This window comes from Hyperolius riggenbachi, chromosome 2 (assembly GCF_040937935.1).
Source record: "Hyperolius riggenbachi isolate aHypRig1 chromosome 2, aHypRig1.pri, whole genome shotgun sequence".
Classification (NCBI taxonomy): domain Eukaryota; kingdom Metazoa; phylum Chordata; class Amphibia; order Anura; family Hyperoliidae; genus Hyperolius; species Hyperolius riggenbachi.
The window spans coordinates 163,119,622-163,137,617 of NC_090647.1; the positions used below are offsets into that span (position 1 = coordinate 163,119,622).

The 17,996-nt window shown below is 42.6% G+C and overlaps 1 protein-coding gene across 1 annotated transcript in view; it reads left to right on the forward strand.

Annotated features, from left to right (window-relative positions):
- The window catches only part of VWA8 (von Willebrand factor A domain containing 8), a 476,746-nt gene that overhangs the window by 314,542 nt on the left and 144,208 nt on the right, over positions 1 to 17,996 (forward strand). Inside the window, exon 37 of the mRNA XM_068267802.1 lies at positions 8,639 to 8,720. Within this exon, the coding sequence (XP_068123903.1) occupies positions 8,639 to 8,720 (82 nt within the window). The remainder of the gene's footprint in view (positions 1 to 8,638; positions 8,721 to 17,996) is intronic.

The following is a 17,996-nucleotide window of genomic DNA, read 5'->3' on the forward strand; positions in this document are numbered from 1 at the left end:
TTGCTATTGTTCAAGCAGCTGTCAAGACTGATAAGAAGTCAATATAAATGTTGAATTGACTTCTTATCAGTCTTATCAGCTGCTTGAACAATAGCAAGAGATTTTTTTTAGGTGTTTCACAAGAAAAGTTGTGAGAGCCTAAAAGACCCCTGTTGAGTGTGTGTATGGGGCTTAAGGGCTGGTTCACACTTGGCGCTTGAAGCACATTTGGCAGGCAAAATCTCACAATTCAGCGCAATTTGTGCTTATGATTCCTGTTCAATAGAACGAGAATCGCAGCGCAAAACACTGCATGCAGAACGTTTGTGATTGATCAAAATCGCATACGCTACTGTGTGAATGTATCTATAGGGATACATTAGTAGCATCGCTTTGCTGATTGTCGGCGATCAGCAAAACGCTGAAAAATCGTCCAGTGTGAACTGGCCCTATCCCTGTTTTTTTTTTTCTTATACCAATACTACTCCAAGAAGCCCAAATAGTTTAAATGATAATTGGAGGTCCATCATAATGCTCCCAACAGATGTGCATACCAAAGACCTCTAGCATTGAAATGTTACCACTGGACTGCCTGAATGATGTAAGGAACTGTTTGTATGTATTTCCAGCCTTTGCTAAAAACTGACAAGTTTTGCTTGGACTTACACTATGAAGGCCAGATCTACCCAAATGTCACGGAGACACCCTCCGTGACCTGACATGGAACGGCCGCTCGCGGAAACCGCTTCAGGATTCAGGGGCGTACTTATGCGTACGCAGAATCCTGAAGTGGTTAAAACTGTTTGCAGCTAGATTTGCTGTGTAAACCATCTAAACTTTAGATAGGATACATAGACAAGTTACTTGTTATAGTTAGTTTTTCATCTCGGATCCGCTTTAAATATTTTTTCTTTCACTAAAGTTTTATTGTGCAAACAGAATATTTGTACAATACAAAAGAATAATGCAAGTCAAAAGGTTATCTAAAAGACAGCAATTACAGCAGAATGGAAAACAGATATCCATAATGTCCACCTGCAATAAAACCTGCATAGCAAGTAAATGTATCGACCACACACTATATAAGCTATGAAGATTGCAAAGTATTTCTCACAGAATGCCAGTCATCCCAATATAGATGACATTTTTCCATAGTATCAGTCACCATTAAAAAAAAGGAAAATGTAATTTTTGTTCATTTTTATTTTTTTACCACAATCAGAACTTTAGACACATGGGAAGCGTGAGCAATATGGTGGCAGTGGAAAAAGCGTTTGTAAACACTGCTAAGATTATGTTATACTCTATCACATACAGCACTCAACATTTTATCCATACTACAAATGTGTGTGCTAATATAGCTACAGTCATAAAACCATATATAGATTGTATATTATTTATTAACAGGCAGGTCTTTTTGCTTAATATCAGAGTTCATCATCATACCACATTTCCTAGTATGCCTAAAACATTACAGTAAATTGTGTTGCAGGTATAACAGTGTGTAAAACAAACATTCACATTCATGTTCTATAAGTATGCTAGAGATGTAAAGCAGGTCTTGGACTGCTGGAAAGTAGTGTTCTATTCATCCCAGTTTACACCACTGGTTATCACTTCTCTCTGGTGGTCTCTTGAGGCAGCCTTGGGTAATGAGAAATGCCCACCAATAAGTGCTTTCTAATATTTCCTTGGCAGTATTCAGAAAACATCAGTCTAATATTATGGACAATTTTGCAAACTGGTAACGTTGTAAAAAAAAAAAGGAATTTTAAGTATATCTATTCCCATCAATACATTACATTTGTGTGTATTATTTGAGCTGAGAATCAAGAGAGTGTTATTGTGTGTTGTGTTAGTGGTTGTAGAGGGAGGACAATATGGGAACATACATGAAAAACAGGTGCATGTTAACTTGAGTGTCCCCCAAGCTTTGAACATTGTGTTGACTCTCTTTTTACCTTACTCTTATTCTCATACAACTATGCCCAAGACTAACCCCTAACCTATGCCCTAACAATAACCCTCCTGTAACTAAGCTTAACACTGGTGTTCCAGCCAATAACTGTAGCCGAACCCCTGGCACCATACTATCCTGCAACTGCCCCACCCGATGCTCATGTACACTTAAAGTGAACCCAAGATGAAAATAAACTAGTGAGATAAACAATTGGATCTGTCCTCCTACTTTTAAAATGCCTTTTTTTCAGATATTTCAAAGCTTTATTTTATGTATAAGCATTTACAAAGCAGATGTAATGTTGTATAGTCTTTGCTCAATTGCAGTGTCTCAAGGGTCCCAGAGTGAAAACAAATTAACTATTGACTTTCTTATCTTTCCCATGCAGTCAGAAGCCCAGTTATCTGCTTAAAGAGAAACTCCGACCAAGAATTGAACTTAATCCCAATCAGTAGCTGTAACCCCCTTTTACATGAGATATCTATTCATTTTCACAAACAGACCATCAGGGGCGCTGTATGACTGATATTGTGGTGAAACCCCTCCCACAAGAACCTCTGAGTACCGAGGTACTTCTGGCAGTTTCCTGTCTGTGAACCCTGTTACATTGTGGGAAATAGCTGTTTACAGCTGTTTCCAACTGCCAAAACAGCATACAGCAGCTACATCACTTGCCAGCAGTAGAATGTCACCATGTAATAAATGTCAGAATATAAATCAGGGATTTAAAAGATTTTACAATGGGCAAACACTGACTAAATCATTTATACATAATTATTGTAAAAATGAAGCACTTTTTTATTACATTAATTTTACTGGAGTTCCTCTTTAAGAAAGTGTTTTATAGCTGTAATTTTTTTTATCAGTGAGCCCAACTGGGGAAAAACCTGTCAGTTCCATGACTGAATATTAACTGTTTCAGGCAGGGAAAAAGGAAAAGGAGCACAGCATAAGTGTCTGTATGCTTACCACTGTATATACACATATATCTCATGTCACATGTTATCTCGGATACACTTCAAGCTGAGCATCCTGTGCTGGTAGCAGATACTTCGGCACTTAACTAATATATAATTAAATAGAACCCAAGGTGGGCTTGTGAAATAAATATTAGGACACAGAGGCACATTCTGCATACAATCACCAGCCTCTTTGTCCTTTTATTCTGCCTCCAGCCGCCCCCGTGCACTGCTGTCCCCCATTATAAAAACCGCCAGGCTAGCGACAAGCAGATTGTCGCTAGTCTGCTGCTTACCTTCTGGCTGCCACCCACCGCCGCTCCCCCGCCTTCTGTATAGCGCAGCTCCCCGCCTGTGTCCCTTACCTCCCCGCCTCTGTAAGCCAATTTGAGGAAGCACGGTGGGCGGCTGGAGGCAGAATAAAAGGACACAGAGGCTGGGCATTGTATGCAGAATGTGCCTCTGTGTCCTAATATTGATTTCACAAACCCCCCTCGGGTTTAAGCTCTCAGTACCACAGCCGATATGCAGGAGTCAAATTCCCAGCACCCAAACTACATGCCTGGCACTTGGATATTCTATAATGGAGGGCCAATGGTGCTAAATATAGCCAAACACCACAAGAGCCAAACCCCCCACCACTGGCTAAAGTTAAAACAGAAGTGGAGCGCCAATGCCCAAGTTGGCCTTCTTTGATATGTGATGTATAGTGAGGGAAGATGACATTTTCTGTGCATATCATCATTATGATTGTTCTTACATGGCTTTCTCCATTCTGAATGTTTGAGAGTTGTTAATTGCAGAAGCTGGGAGGAGTACTATATTCGTCATCTATATAGTGCCAGTAGTGCTCCTCATTGTAAAAAATCTTCCAGCATAAAAGCTGCAAGTTCTGCTAAAGTCTGCGCTGCAGGAATCCAAGATTAACCAGTATTATTTAGTCTTTCTTAATTTAGTACATTTTAAGAACAGTGTGAATCCAAGGTGACAAATTAATTTCACATAGTGTGCGTGAAGAATGTGCGAAGGAGCCGGCGTATTTTTGGGTTCTGTGACTCATTTATTAACTGTGAAGCAGCTTTTGCTGTAGCCGCGTTATTCATAATAACACGTGTGCAGCACTTTATTTATAGTAAGATGTTAACAAACCAAGAAGAAAATGTTCCTGTTTATGTTTACTGCAGATCTTTCAATTTTACATGCCATGCAACAAAGCTTTCTTCACCACTATAGTTCTTAAAGGGGAACTGAAGAGAGGTATATGGAGGCTGCCATGTTTATTTCCTTTTAAGCAATACCAGTTGCCTGGCAGCCCTGCTAACCCTTTGCCTCTAATACTATTAGCCATAGCCCCTGAACAAGCATGCTGCAGATCAGGTGTTTCAGACTTTAAAGTCTGATCTGACGAGACTAGCTGCATGCTTGTTTCTGGTGTTATTCAGATACTACTGCAGAGAAATAGACCAGCAGGTCTGCCAGGCAACTGGTATTGATTAAAAGGAAATAAATATGGCAGCCTCCGTATACCTCTTACTTCAGTTCCCCTTTAAAGGTGTACTGTAGGGGGGTAGGGAGAAAAAATAGAGTTTAACTTACCCTGGGCTTCTAATGGTCCCCTGCAGATGTCCTGTGCCCACGCAGCCACTCGCCGGTGCTCCGGTCCCCGCCATGCGTGGCCATGTCCTCGCTCCTGCTGACGTCACTAGGAGCGTACTGTGCAGATCATACTGGGCTTGTGCAATACACTCCTGGTGACGACAGCGGGAGCGAGGACACGGCCGTGCAGACGCAGTGGTTTTTCCGACTTTAAAGTCGCAAATTCTGGAAGTGAAGCGAAGACGGTGACTGGAGCATCGGTGAGTGGCTGCGCGGGCACAGGACGTCTGTGGGCGGACCATTAGAAGCCCCAGGTAAGTTCAATTCTTTTTTCCCCTACCCCCTACAGTACTCCTTTAATGTCACCCCTAATGATATATAAACATAAAGTGGAAAGGTCTTGTGTGTATAAATACATATAATTTGCAAAGTTGTGTTTAAAGCAGTGTTCTCCAACTCTGTCCTCAAAGCCCACCAACAGTGCATGTGTTGTGGAAATCCCCATAGGTAGTTAATCAGCTCTGCTGAGACACTAATTACCTCACCTGTGCATGTTTGTGGTTTTCTACAAAACATGTACTGTTGGGGAACTCTGGTTTAAAGTACACATCAATTCAAAATATTCTTTTGGGTATAATAAAACAGGACTAAGTCTCACTATCCCTGCTGTGAGTGTGGAGTTATAGTTTCCCGATTTTGCACTAGTGAAGAAGACCAGGGAATTGTAGGATGTGGAATGGAAAGAGGCATGATTAGATTTCCATAGCAGGAAGATTGAACAAATTTTGGGGTCAGTCCTCACCACTAGAGCTATTGGGAAAGTGGGTAGCAGTCAATTAGTGTCTGACGTACAATAAGGAAGGACAAGATTAAAGGCCCGTACACACACTCAACCAAACTGTCTGATAATTGTCTGACTTTAGCATGTTGGACGACAATCAGGCAGGTGTAAACGTGCCCGATCCAACTGTTGGATCTACTCACACGAATGTTGGTCTGATATTGTGTTGTTGATGCGTGTGTACAAGTTGTTTGAACAACTTGTAAACAACTTGTACATGTTTTGAACGTGTAGTCCGTCATTCTGCTTGCGTGCGCAGTATGTAAATGAGTTGGTCATTTATCAGTCTAGATGTGTGGACATACAGGTCATGCAGTTCGTCGGGTCGTGCAGGTGGTCATGTGCATGTTGTGTGCTAGTTGGATGTGAGTACGTACCTTAAGGTTAGGTGTAGATAAGGGAGGAGGTTAGGGTTAAAGTTTACCCTAGGTGACATGATATAAACGTGTATGTATAGTGCCAAACATGTCAATAACTAGGCTGTGTTCCTTTATTGTCTTTTACTGCCTGAAAGAGTTAACCTGCAGGCATGCAAGTGATAGTTTCTCTCTTGCCGGATCCTTGTAAGATTATAGTACATTCCTCACTGATAAGGAATTACAGCCATAAAACTTTTCCTTGTAGAAAACTTGTGAGAGTGGAGGATAAATAAAAAAGAAGTTGATAGATTTTAGCCCTGGGACTCTTGAGATACTGCCATTGAACAGAGACAATAAAACATTAAAGTGTACCTAAGACTAAGTATATAGAAAAATGTATACTTACCTGGGGCTTCCTCCAGCTCCATGAACTCCGTTGGCGCCCTCGCACTCATCCCAGGCAGCTCTGTTTGTCCACAATCCTTCCTGTTAGGAAGGCTCCAGTTGCATCAGTCGGGCTGCAGTGTGCATAAGCAGCTTCACCCCGCGCGCCCCCTGATCGCGCTCCTGTCGCTGAGAGCATTGGGGGCAGAACACTCCCAGAGTTGGTAGCGCAATAAGGGTGCGGCCCAACTGACTGAAGCCTTCATAACGGAAGGATTGCGGACTAAAGGAGCCATCTGGGAGGATAGGGCTGGAGGAAGCCCCAAGTATAATTTCTTCTTAATGATTTATCTCAGGTTTCCTTTAAATTTAGTTTGTAAACGTTAAACATAAAATATAATCATGGGATATCTTAAAAAGTCATTTTTAGGAGTAGGAGGATAGATGACTTCCCAAGTCAGAGCACACCATATCAGCGTAGTGTGGGTTGCTTGTTGGAATTGTCCCTCACGCCTCATTTCAAAGCTATAGTACTGACCACCCTACTTTCTACTTTCTACCAGTGTTTTTATACACTTTATCTTCAAGTCAAATCCTAGCACCAAATATTACAATTACACGTTTCAGTAGTGTTCAAACCTTCATGTACTGAGCACTACATTTTGTAAAGATGTCACAGACCGCTAGGCCGGTCTGCGGATGGGGTAAATCGATCAGCGTCAGAAATCCTCTTACACGGTCATTTGTTCATCACGAAGGGTAACCCGCGTTCGCAATTTGATGAACTGACTCGCGAAGGGAGCGTTCTGATACCAACCGAATCACTCCACACACATACAATTCAAAGATCTGCCACCAAGCGAGTTACACAGCCCGCTACTGTAATTTTACTAGGACTTCGAGAACACTCTAGTAACCCCTAGCAATATGCAGGAACCTGGGTCAGATCGTTATATCTGGGCCGGGTTCTCGCATACGGGTTGTAGAGGTGTATACTTCTATTAAACACAGGGTAGCGAGTTCAGGAGAATAGGTACGATTGTGTATGTTCAGCAACAGGTCATAACCGCTAAACGATTTTTAAACGTTTAATAACACAAATGCATTACATACAGTTATATACACCTATTAACATATAAAACACAAAGCTTAAAAATAAAAGGAATAAAATCAGAAAATTCTTACTTCGTTAGCTGAGCAGTCCATTTGAAAAATGAAGAAAATAGTCCAGTTTAAAGTAGGCATTCAGGTTAAAGTCTTTGTACACAACATGCGCCCGGTTCTCCTTGAGCACATGTCTAGACCTTCCTGGTAGATGGGAATTGAAGAACTGGGAGGAGTTCCTTGCAAACGCTTTTTACTGACCAGAGTTTTGGGGCGGTCACTACCTGGAAAGTAGGTGTGTTTGAGGCAGGGTTACCTCCTGGCAGGCAAGTTACCACCCACAGACTTGGAGCAAGGAATGTACCAATTATTAATAATTTGTGTAATTCCGCCCCAGATGGGTGCAACGCAAATCCGAGACCATATTCATAAGCAGCACGCGACTCTGTATTAAAGGAGTCTATACACGCCTAGTCTGTCGAATTTGCTCTACGCAGGCTGGATCAAGTGGATTCTCTATTGTTTCCTGATAGCTAGAGAATGATAATTGTGAATTATAGACCTGTTTCCTAGGTATCAGGAAATGTAATTTTGGTCTTGCTGTGCCAAACCTATTTTGAATTATTAATAAGTTAACGTTCCCTTTGTGTGAAGCTATACGCTTGGAGGGAAATTTTGAATCTCAACCAGTTTGAGCTGGGTTTCCTTTTGGGGGAAGATGAGCTATGTACCAAATGGCTTCTCGGCAGGGGAGCTAGCCACGTGTGAATTCTTTCCTGACCTGAACAGGATGTGGGGGAGGGCTGTCCTCTCTCAGTAAGAGAGAGGGAAATTGACATCTATTGTGCATTTACCCAAGACTGACAGGAACTGTGCACGACATGCGAAAGTCGATGGCGCTAGCGCACGACTTTTCCGTAATGTTCGTCACAGTCATTATAACATGTGAACTCACATATGAGCCTGTGCTTTTAAAGTCTTTGTTTAGAAAGTAGAATTTATATATTAGACTAAATCTTAACCTTTAAGTGTCGTGTGTTTTTGTTAAAAGGCTATGTTTATCCCGTGAATTTTCCTTTCTCCTTGATGTGTGGGGTTATTCAGAGTGTACCGACAACTATTAAAGTCTATAAATAAATTAGTGTATGTCCGCTCCTCTGAAAGAATGTCAGTAATGATATGCAGTCTGCTTAATAAACTCACTTTGTGTCATACAAACTCCCCATTGCCCTGGATGAAAGGTAAATTAATTGTCTCCCTTTCATAATCAGATGCAACATTTCTACCTAAAATGTCAAAATGAACAATATCAGCATAGCTATCATTGTTTTCCCACAGAAGTATAATTACACATACGGTAAATACTTTACAATTCTCTCAACAACATTGTAACACAACTGCATAGATTTTTGTTGAGATGCTGATATACTAACTCTTACTTTAATTCGATTATTAGATACAACTCCTCCCCATGCATCTGCCTATCTTGAAGTCACTGACCTCAATTCAAAGAAACTCAAGTATATTCCGGTGCCAAGGTAAGGCTTTGTCAACTTTTGGCTTTTTTCTGTAGGTAAAAGATATTAGTCTGAAAAAATGATCATGGTGTAAGTGGCCACTGTTACTGGAGAGCTTTAACTGGACGCTGTTTTATCTTCAAGAGTATATTTCATCACTTCTTCAGTCATAATGAATGAAGGGCATTTGGTTGAGATTCACAGAGCTAAAGGCCCATACGCACGTCGGATTTTTCCGAACGACGGGTCGTTTGAACGCCCCGTCGTTCAGTCGTCCGCACGCCAAATTGGGCGTGTGTACAGACTGTCGTTCGAGTGAAAAGACTGATTTTTGACCAGTCTTATCACCCGAACGACGGTCTGTACACACGCCCGATTTGGCATGCGGACGACGGGACGTTGAAACGACCCGTCGTTTGGAAAAATCCGACGTGGGTATGGGCCTTTACTTATTTTTAATGTTAGGTACACACGATTTTTCGGGCGATTTTCCGTTCGATCGATTTGTTTTCCACTTGATTTCCTGCTTGATTCTCTTATCTTTTCTTATCAATTTCTATTCACTTCTTTGAGAAATCAAGCAGTAAAAAGTAATATCGGACATGATGGAAATGATCTATCGAGATCCAAAAATGTATGGTGTGTACCGAGCATAAGGCGGACTAATGCATGAGATAATCAAATAAAAGAAGAAAATTTAAAAAATAACAGATAAGGGTCCATATGCAATTCACTTTTTCACCTGAAAATACTCAAAATATTTTTTGATAATCCATTTTCATCAACCTTTTGGTACTTTTGTTTTAGTTGCAGAGTGCTGAAAGATTATTTTAAACAGAAAATGAAAAATTATCTCCTAGGAGAAAACTCAGGTGAAAAAGTGACTTGCAAATGGCCCAAGGAGAGATAAATCATGAGTTAAAGGAGTACTGTAAGCTAAAAAAAAAAAATTTAATTTACCTGGGGCCTCTACCGGTCCCCCGCTGACGTCCTGTGCCAGGGCCGGGACAAAACGATTCTCTGGTCCCCCACTGTGGCTCACTTCCGGGTCTTACTTTTTCCCTGGAATATTCCTTTAATGTACCATTCTAATTGACTGTTCAATAGCCTAATTTCTCACTGTTCTTTTTGTCTAACTAATTTTAAAGTAGTACTGCTAGAAGAAAAATATTTTGGAAGTTTAATTTAGCTGGGGCCTCTGACACAGGAGACCAGGGTTCGAATCTCAGCTCTGCCTGTTCAGTAAGCCAGCACCTATTCAGTAGGAGACCTTAGGCAAGTCTTCTTAACACTGATACTGCCAATAGAGCGTGTCCTAGTGGCTGCAGCTCTGGCCCTTTGAGTCTGCCATGAGAAAAGCGCAATATAAATGTTATTTGTCTTGTCTTAATGAGACCTTGAAACTAATCTGACCCAACTGCAATGAAAATTTGCAGGATTATGCTATAGCAGTTAAAGAATGAGATTCCCATTTTCTGAACAATGTTGTGTGTATATTAGTGTCTGGGCCAAAGGGAAGCCTTTCTTGTTAGACTTTACATGATGTCAAGATAATTTATACTGCTGTTTTCCACATAGACTACTATGAAAGCTTTAATATTTTAGAATGAACTTGACATAGAAACCCCCTTAGCTCATGTGTGTAATATAGCAGTGACCCTGGGCTTCATCTTAGAAATCTATATCATGTATGGCTTGGTATGTCACAATTGTGTTATTTGCGGATAAACCTTAATTTTATACCCAAAGGTGCTTCAAAACTTGGGTTTAGGCTTACCTGCGAATGAAGTGCTGAGTTTGGCCTCTGCGAATGAAGTGCTGAGTTTGGCCTCTGAGAATGAAGTGCTGAGTTTGGCCTCTGTGAATGAAGTGCTGAGTTTGGCCTCTGCAAATGAAGTGCTGAGTTTGCCCTCTGCGAATTAAGTGGCTGAGTTTGGCCTCTGCGAATTAAGTCGCTGAGTTTGGCCTCTGCGAACGAAGTGCTGGGTTTGGCTTCTGCGAATGAAGTGCTGAGTTTGGCCTCTGCGAATGAAGTGGCTGAGTTTGGCCTCTGCGAATTAAGTGGCTGAGTTTGGCCTCTGCGAATTAAGTGGCTGAGTTTGGCCTCTGCGAACAAAGTGCTGGGTTTGGCTTCTGCGAATGAAGTGGCTGAGTTTGGCCTCTGCGAATTAAGTGGCTGAGTTTGGCCTCTGCGAACAAAGTGCTGGGTTTGGCTTCTGCGAATGAAGTGGCTGAGTTTGGCCTCTGCGAATTAAGTGGCTGAGTTTGGCCTCTGCGAACAAAGTGCTGGGTTTGGCTTCTGCGAATGAAGTGGCTGAGTTTGGCCTCTGCGAATTAAGTGGCTGAGTTTGGCCTCTGCGAACAAAGTGCTGGGTTTGGCTTCTGCGAATGAAGTGGCTGAGTTTGGCCTCTGCAAATGAAGTGGCTGAGTTTGGCCTCTGCAAATGAAGTGGCTGAGTTTGGCCTCTGCAAATGAAGTGCTGAGTTTGCCCTCTGCGAATTAAGTGGCTGAGTTTGGCCTCTGCGAATTAAGTGGCTGAGTTTGGCCTCTGCGAATGAAGTGCTGAGTTTGGCTTCTGCGAATGAAGTGCTGAGTTTGGCCTCTGCGAATGAAGTGGCTGAGTTTGGCCTCTGCAAATGAAGTGGCTGAGTTTGTCCTCTGCGAATGAAGTGCTGAGTTTGTCCTCTGCGAATGAAGTGCTGAGTTTGTCCTCTGCGAATGAAGTGCTGAGTTTGTCCTCTGCAAATGAAGTGCTGAGTTTGGCCTCTGCGAATGAAGTGCTGAGTTTGGCCTCTGCGAATGAAGTGCTGAGTTTGGCCTCTGCGAACGAAGTGCTGGGTTTGGGCTGTCTGTGATCATGTGGTATTTCATATGTTGTTTCATGCAATTTTTCTGATGGAAAAGTTAAGGGGCATACCTGTGGGCCACCTCTTCTGCATGTATATGCCATATACTGTGTCTCTTGCCACTAGCCACGTTCTTTGAGTAGAAGGCTTGAAGGATGATATTCTTGATTTACATTCCTGTGTTTCTCCTCTCTGCCACTAGTGTGTCATATCTTTGTGAAAACGTACATTTCGTTTTTCCAACTTATGTTTACTCTTTGTTGACTTGTTTTATGCATACACAGCCATTTTCTTTTCTCTCATTTGTTATATGGCAGATATTAAAAGTAGTCCTCTTGCCATGTAAGTAGCATGGTAAATGTTACCCACAGTAGAGACATCTTCACACTCTCTGGTCCTTGGTTTCAGTCCCACCAATGACGCATTCTACATGGAGATTGTATGTTCTTCCACAGTTGTATGGATGCTCATGCACTTACTGCAAGGTGTGCCTGCTACTTATATTGTGTATGCTTAACTTTATAAATATGCTCCTAAAAGCAGAGTTCCCCAACCCTGTCCTCAAGGCCCACCAACAGTACGTTTTGCAGGAAACCACACATATTTACAGGCGGGGTAATTAGTGTCTCACCGGAGCTAATTAACTACCTGAGGTGAGAAGGATATGGATATATATATCCTTTTAAACAATAACAGTTGTCTGGCAGGCCTCCTGATCCTGTGTCTCTAATACTTTTAGCTGTAGACCCTGAACAAGCATGCTGCAGATCAGGTACTCTGAGTCAGCTTACTCAGGCTTTTCTGCATTAGCCATATGCTAACCCAACTCTAACTAAAAAAGCCTGCTTACGTGAACTACAGCAATGGATGAATGACAACTGGCTGAAACTAAATGAAGTCAAAACTGAAGTCCTTCTGATCGGAGGGCAGCGCATGACAACTAAACAACTTAACTTGCAGTCTTCACCACTGGGAATAGGAGGCATGGATCTATGCAGCTCCGATCATGTGCGTAGCCTGGGATTTCTAATTGATGGGGATTTAAACTACAGAACTCACATCTCTGCTGTGGTGAAATCATCCTATTTTCACCTTAAGAACATCGCAAAAATCAAGCACCTCACCCCCCAGAAGATCTACCATTTTTAGTTCATGCTTTCATTACCTCCCGACTGGACTACTGCAATGCTCTCTACACTGGCCTTCCAAAAAAGGTCTTGTACCGCCTACAGCTGATACAGAATACTGCTGCCAGACTGCTAACCAACCAACTCCGTCACTGCCACATAACACCAGTCCTGCACTCCCTTTACTGGCTACCTATAGAATGGAGGGTCCTATTTAAGATCGGCCTACTGACATTTAAATCCCTGAATAATCTGGACCCTGGATACATGAAAGAAATGTTGCAGCTGCGTAGCAATCCCCGCATTCTCAGATCCACAGGTTCTAATAATCTAGTCATACCCAGAGTCCACTTGGAAACTGTTGGTCCCAGTGCCTTTTGTCATGCTGCCCCTACATTTTGGATCTCCTAACCTCAACAGATCAGGACAGCTCCATCCCTGGATATGTTTAAATCCAGACTGAAAACCCACCTGTTCAGTTTGGCATTTGCAGAAATATAACTTTTGTTGTGTGAATACTTCATCCTACTACCAATTACTGAATCTGAGAGAGCCTAAGCGCTTTGAGCTCCTATGGGAGAAAAGCGCTATAGAAATATTATTGTATATGCTTGTTCTAGGGTTTTGACTCAGTGCCACAGTACTTATGCCAGAAGATCAACAGGGCTGCCAGGCAATTGGTATTATTTCCAAGGAAATAAATATGGCAGGCTCCATATCCCTCTCACTTCAGGTTCCCTATAAAGGACATCTGAAGTGAGCAGAATATGTAGGCTGCCATATTTAATTCCTTTTAAGCAATACCCATTGTTCTCCCCAGGCCCTTTTAGCCATGTGCTCCACCTGGCTAATTTTGGTGAGCAACCAGCTGTCATCGGCTCACCTCCTCATCCTCCTCCTATGCGGAAAGCAGAGTTGTGCAGAGAAGCGCCGGCCTGCATTCTCCCATCGCCCCCCCACCCAGCAACTTTTTCATGCCACCCGGCTGTAAAAAAATTCAGGGGGGAACACTGAACACCAGTTGCCTGGCAGCCTTGCTGATCTATATAGCTACTCTAGTGTCTGATTAAATCCAGAAACAAGCATGCAGCTACTCTTGTCAGATCTGCCAGTGTCAGAAGCGCCTGATCGGCATATGCTTGTTCAGGGTCTGTGCCTACAAGTATGTGAGGAAGAGGGTCAGCAGGATGCGTACGAGAGGAATCACCGCCGAGAGACTTGGGCGCAGGATACAGCCGGTATGGCTTATCCTGCTCCTGTACAAGTTCCCGGCGGCGTTAAATACTTTTCCCCTTCCAGGCCGCCGTGGATGGTGGGGAATGAAAGAATTCGGCTTCCAGCCATTGCTGGAGGCCAAATTATAGTGGTTTATATGTAAATTTAGCTCCGTCATCTGACGGCGCTGAAGTTACTCACTGTGCGCCGCTATAGCCATAATTCCTATTATGGCCTATGGTGGCACCGGCTGCGCCCAAATCTCCTGCACTGGAATGAAAGTGTTTGCAGCAGGATAGCCAGGCAACTGGTATTGCTTCGAAAGGAACTAGATGTGATAGCCTCCATATCCCTCTCGCTTCAGTTGTCCTTCAAACGTAAAGAGAGTCTGAAGCGAGAATAAATCTCGCTTCAGACCTCATAGTCAGCAGGGGCATGTGTGCCCCTGCTAAAACGCCGCTATCCCGCGGCTAAACGGGGGTCCCTTACCCCCCGAAAACCCCTCCGAGCAGCGGGGAATCTCTTCCGGATTGAGGCAGGGCTAGCCGCCGCAGCCCTGCCTCCCGCGCGTCTGTCAGCGCGTATCTCCGCCTCTCCCCCGCCCCTCTCAGTCTTCCTTCGCTGAGAGGGGCGGGGGAGAGGCGGCGATGCGCCGCTGATAGACGGTGCTGAGAGGCAGGGCTGCAGCCATTAGCCCTGCCTCAAAAGCAGCAAAATCTACGACCAAGTTGGTCGTAGATTTTGCAGGGGGGGGGGGGTTTGGGGGGTCAGGGACCCTCGTTTAGCCGCGGGATAGCAGCGTTTTAGCAGGGGCATACATGCCCCTGCTGACTATGAGACAAGAAGCGAGATTTATTCTCGCTTCAGTGTCTCTTTAACACCTAATGGAAATCAGTGTATGCCAAGGTGGAGTTGTTGAAAAGAGTTCTCAAAATGCCTGAAGACAACATCTGTTAGAAGTAAGAAAATATTAAATACCTTGTCAAAGTGGCAATAAATATATCCAAACATGAGTGAGAATAAATTATAATGCTGTGGTTATATGAAATGTTCTGTTTTTCTTGATTCTGGTTTTAGTATTCCTAAAGAACTTTCTGACTGGTCTTTACAACACACAGACACACAGACACATGGAGAGTCTGATCTCTTTTCAACACCCGCGCTCTTTGATTTATTACCTTTTTGATTAATGTTTGATTGTTCATAAAAGGCTGAGTAGCTTTTCCCCAGACTGACCTAAATCTCTTTGTGAACATCTACTTCCTGTGAGTGAAACAAGTCTATGTGACAGTCTCTTATAGATGAGCTTCTCCCAGTTCTCACCCTGGAGCCATTGCTGTCTCGTCAGATCACGTTCTGTGTCAGCTTATATGTCATAATGGAAACTAGGAGCCATGCACAATCGCTCACTTCTTTCTTATGTGACAAGCCAGAAATGAAGGGATCTTCATAGACTAAATATGCCTCCTCAGAATGTGAAAACTAAAATTCAGAAGTATACATGCACAGGGTTTATTGCATCTGTGACATGAAACTTTCCCAGGAAGGTGTCCTGTGATCTGAGTCGTATGCTGAAATATTTACTGAATACCTTGAGTAATTCTATACTTGCTCATGCCAGATTTATTTTCATTCAGAAGGAGCATCAGCAGTGTCTGTGATAAAGTTTAGCAATAAGTTCCATGGAGCTCTGAAACTTATAGTGTATAGATTAGAATGTAGGAGTGTCATTAATTGGTTCAAATTTCTCTTTCCTCAGTGGTCAATTTCTTCCTATTTCGTGAAGATCAGATCTAGTCAATAGTAATAGTAGTAGGTCATAAGATATAGTCTATGACATTTTCCAGGGCTGTGGATTCAGAGTTGGAGTCGGAGCAATTTTGGTTACCTGGAGTCGGAGTTGGTGGTTTCATAAACTGAGGATATACGCGTTTAGTCACAATGACTGTAGTAGCTCTGCGCTTAATCCACAAAAACATAAAAACTATACAGTTTAAAATTACATATACAATACAATCCTACACTTTTGTTTTTATACAGCTAACACCAGGCTGTATAGTGTAGAAAAAATGAATCAGTCCAGCTCAATGCCCTCAACACTGTCCCGATTCAATACTCAATACAAATTAAAAAGTCCAAATCAGTGTGACTTTTATGCTTCGCTGTAATCAAAATAAAGGCGAGCTATTCCTTATTGTAAAATCCACATAAACTTGACCAGCGCTGCGTAGTAAACAGTGTGTCACTCCCAACACCAACACCTAATGGAGAGCCCCTGATGAGTCATGTGTTTGTGACGAAATCGATAGGGCGGAGCTACGAACGGCATGCTTGAAACACTACAGACCAGAGGAGGGAGCTGGAGGGTGTCCGCACAGAGGGATTAAGGATACTTGCTGGCCAGACCGGGAGGCCAGACAGGGGAGAGCCCGTGGCAAAACTCTAAGCTTTCAAACTCTGCAAAATCTGTAAGTGCAAACCTGGAATAAATTTTAAAGCTTTTATACAGTATCGCACTATGAGCGTTGTTTTTTTCATTCTGAGGAAACGCTAAAGTGCAAGCATTGGGTCTCAATCTGCATATGGTGACTGCTGCAAGGGTGGAATGGATCGTTCAGGTGAGGGGAGCCTTGAATGCCCCACATGCGCATCTGACCATTGTGATTTGTGGTCCAACAAATTTGGTGAGCCGCTCTCCATTAGGTGTTGGTAGTGGGAGTGACACACTGTTTACTACGCAGCGCTGGTCAAGTTTATGTGGATCATAAACTGAGGAGTCCAGAGTTGGAGTCAGATGATTTTTGTACCGACTCCACAGCCCTGAAATTTTCTTGTCTCATACACCTATTGTTTGTTCCAGCAGCCCATTTATCATTAGATCGACTTGGCTCCTGAACTTCTGACACTGACTTTGTTAATCTAGACAGTGTCCAAGCTGACATGACTCATGTAGTCACTCACATTTTAGGTCTACAGTTGTTGTTTTTTTTAATCAGAAAAAGTTTATAAATCATAATAAATGTATTCAAAACCATTGTTAGCAGGGTAGATAACGGAGAGGAAAAAAAAAAAAAGCAGGTGACAGTGTCAAAGGCATTTCAACACCAGTAAAACATACACACTCTATCGGAAGATTACACTATAGGCGGTTACCTCTCCCAAAAATTATTTCTGTCACCAAATCCAGGTTGTGGTAGACATTTTGGAGTATTAGTCTTGCCCAAGGACACTTTAAAATCAGGTACTTGTTCCTGCAAGGACTCAAATCCTGGTCCTCTATGTCAGAGGTTGTGCCCTGAATCAGTACCTTTTTTTTTTTTTAAACACATATCTCTGTTGTCTTTCGGTGTACACCATCCTTATAACTCTGCCTTTTAGCACCATTAGTGCTATGTTGATTTTGAATTATTATTTCAACAGGGAAGGCGGGATCTGTAACTGTGATGATGGCACTGCTCATTATGCTACTTCTTCCTAATGCTTATTAGAAACCCTGTATTACAGTTAACATGTTATGTGATAGGGAAGGTCATAGTCCATCTTACCAACACAGACCAAACTGCAACAGTAGCAGCACATGTCCCTAGGCCAGTGTCTAACATACAGAAATGACGTAAGATTAAGCTTGGCAATCTATCCCTGGTATGAAGATTAACTTTAATAAAGAATAAACATTTAACGTTATTTACCCATGCCGCTGCACAAAAGCAGTGAGCTTTGGGCCAGCTACAGCTCTGTCTAGGTACCTACATTTGTGAAATGGTTGAAGAAACATGGAAGGTGACAATGGACATTGTTGGACAATATGGTCCCTGTGAAAAGAGATAATGCTGTGAATATTGATAGGCATTCAGCTACTATAGGTGGTGGTGGATGCACCATCATGTGCAAATGTTTTCAACTGGGTGTCTGGCTGTGCAATTGGCAAGGAAACAATGCAGAAGTGAAAAGGCAGTGTGGCCTGTAACCTTGCATGCCCAGTCAGTGATTATATTTCTACTGAGACCTATCTGTGACTGCGGCACCAAATACATCAACTTTGATGAATTGTTGGTTGAAGTGTTTTTTGTCCTGGCATATTGCAATAAAAAAAAGATGAGCTTTTTGA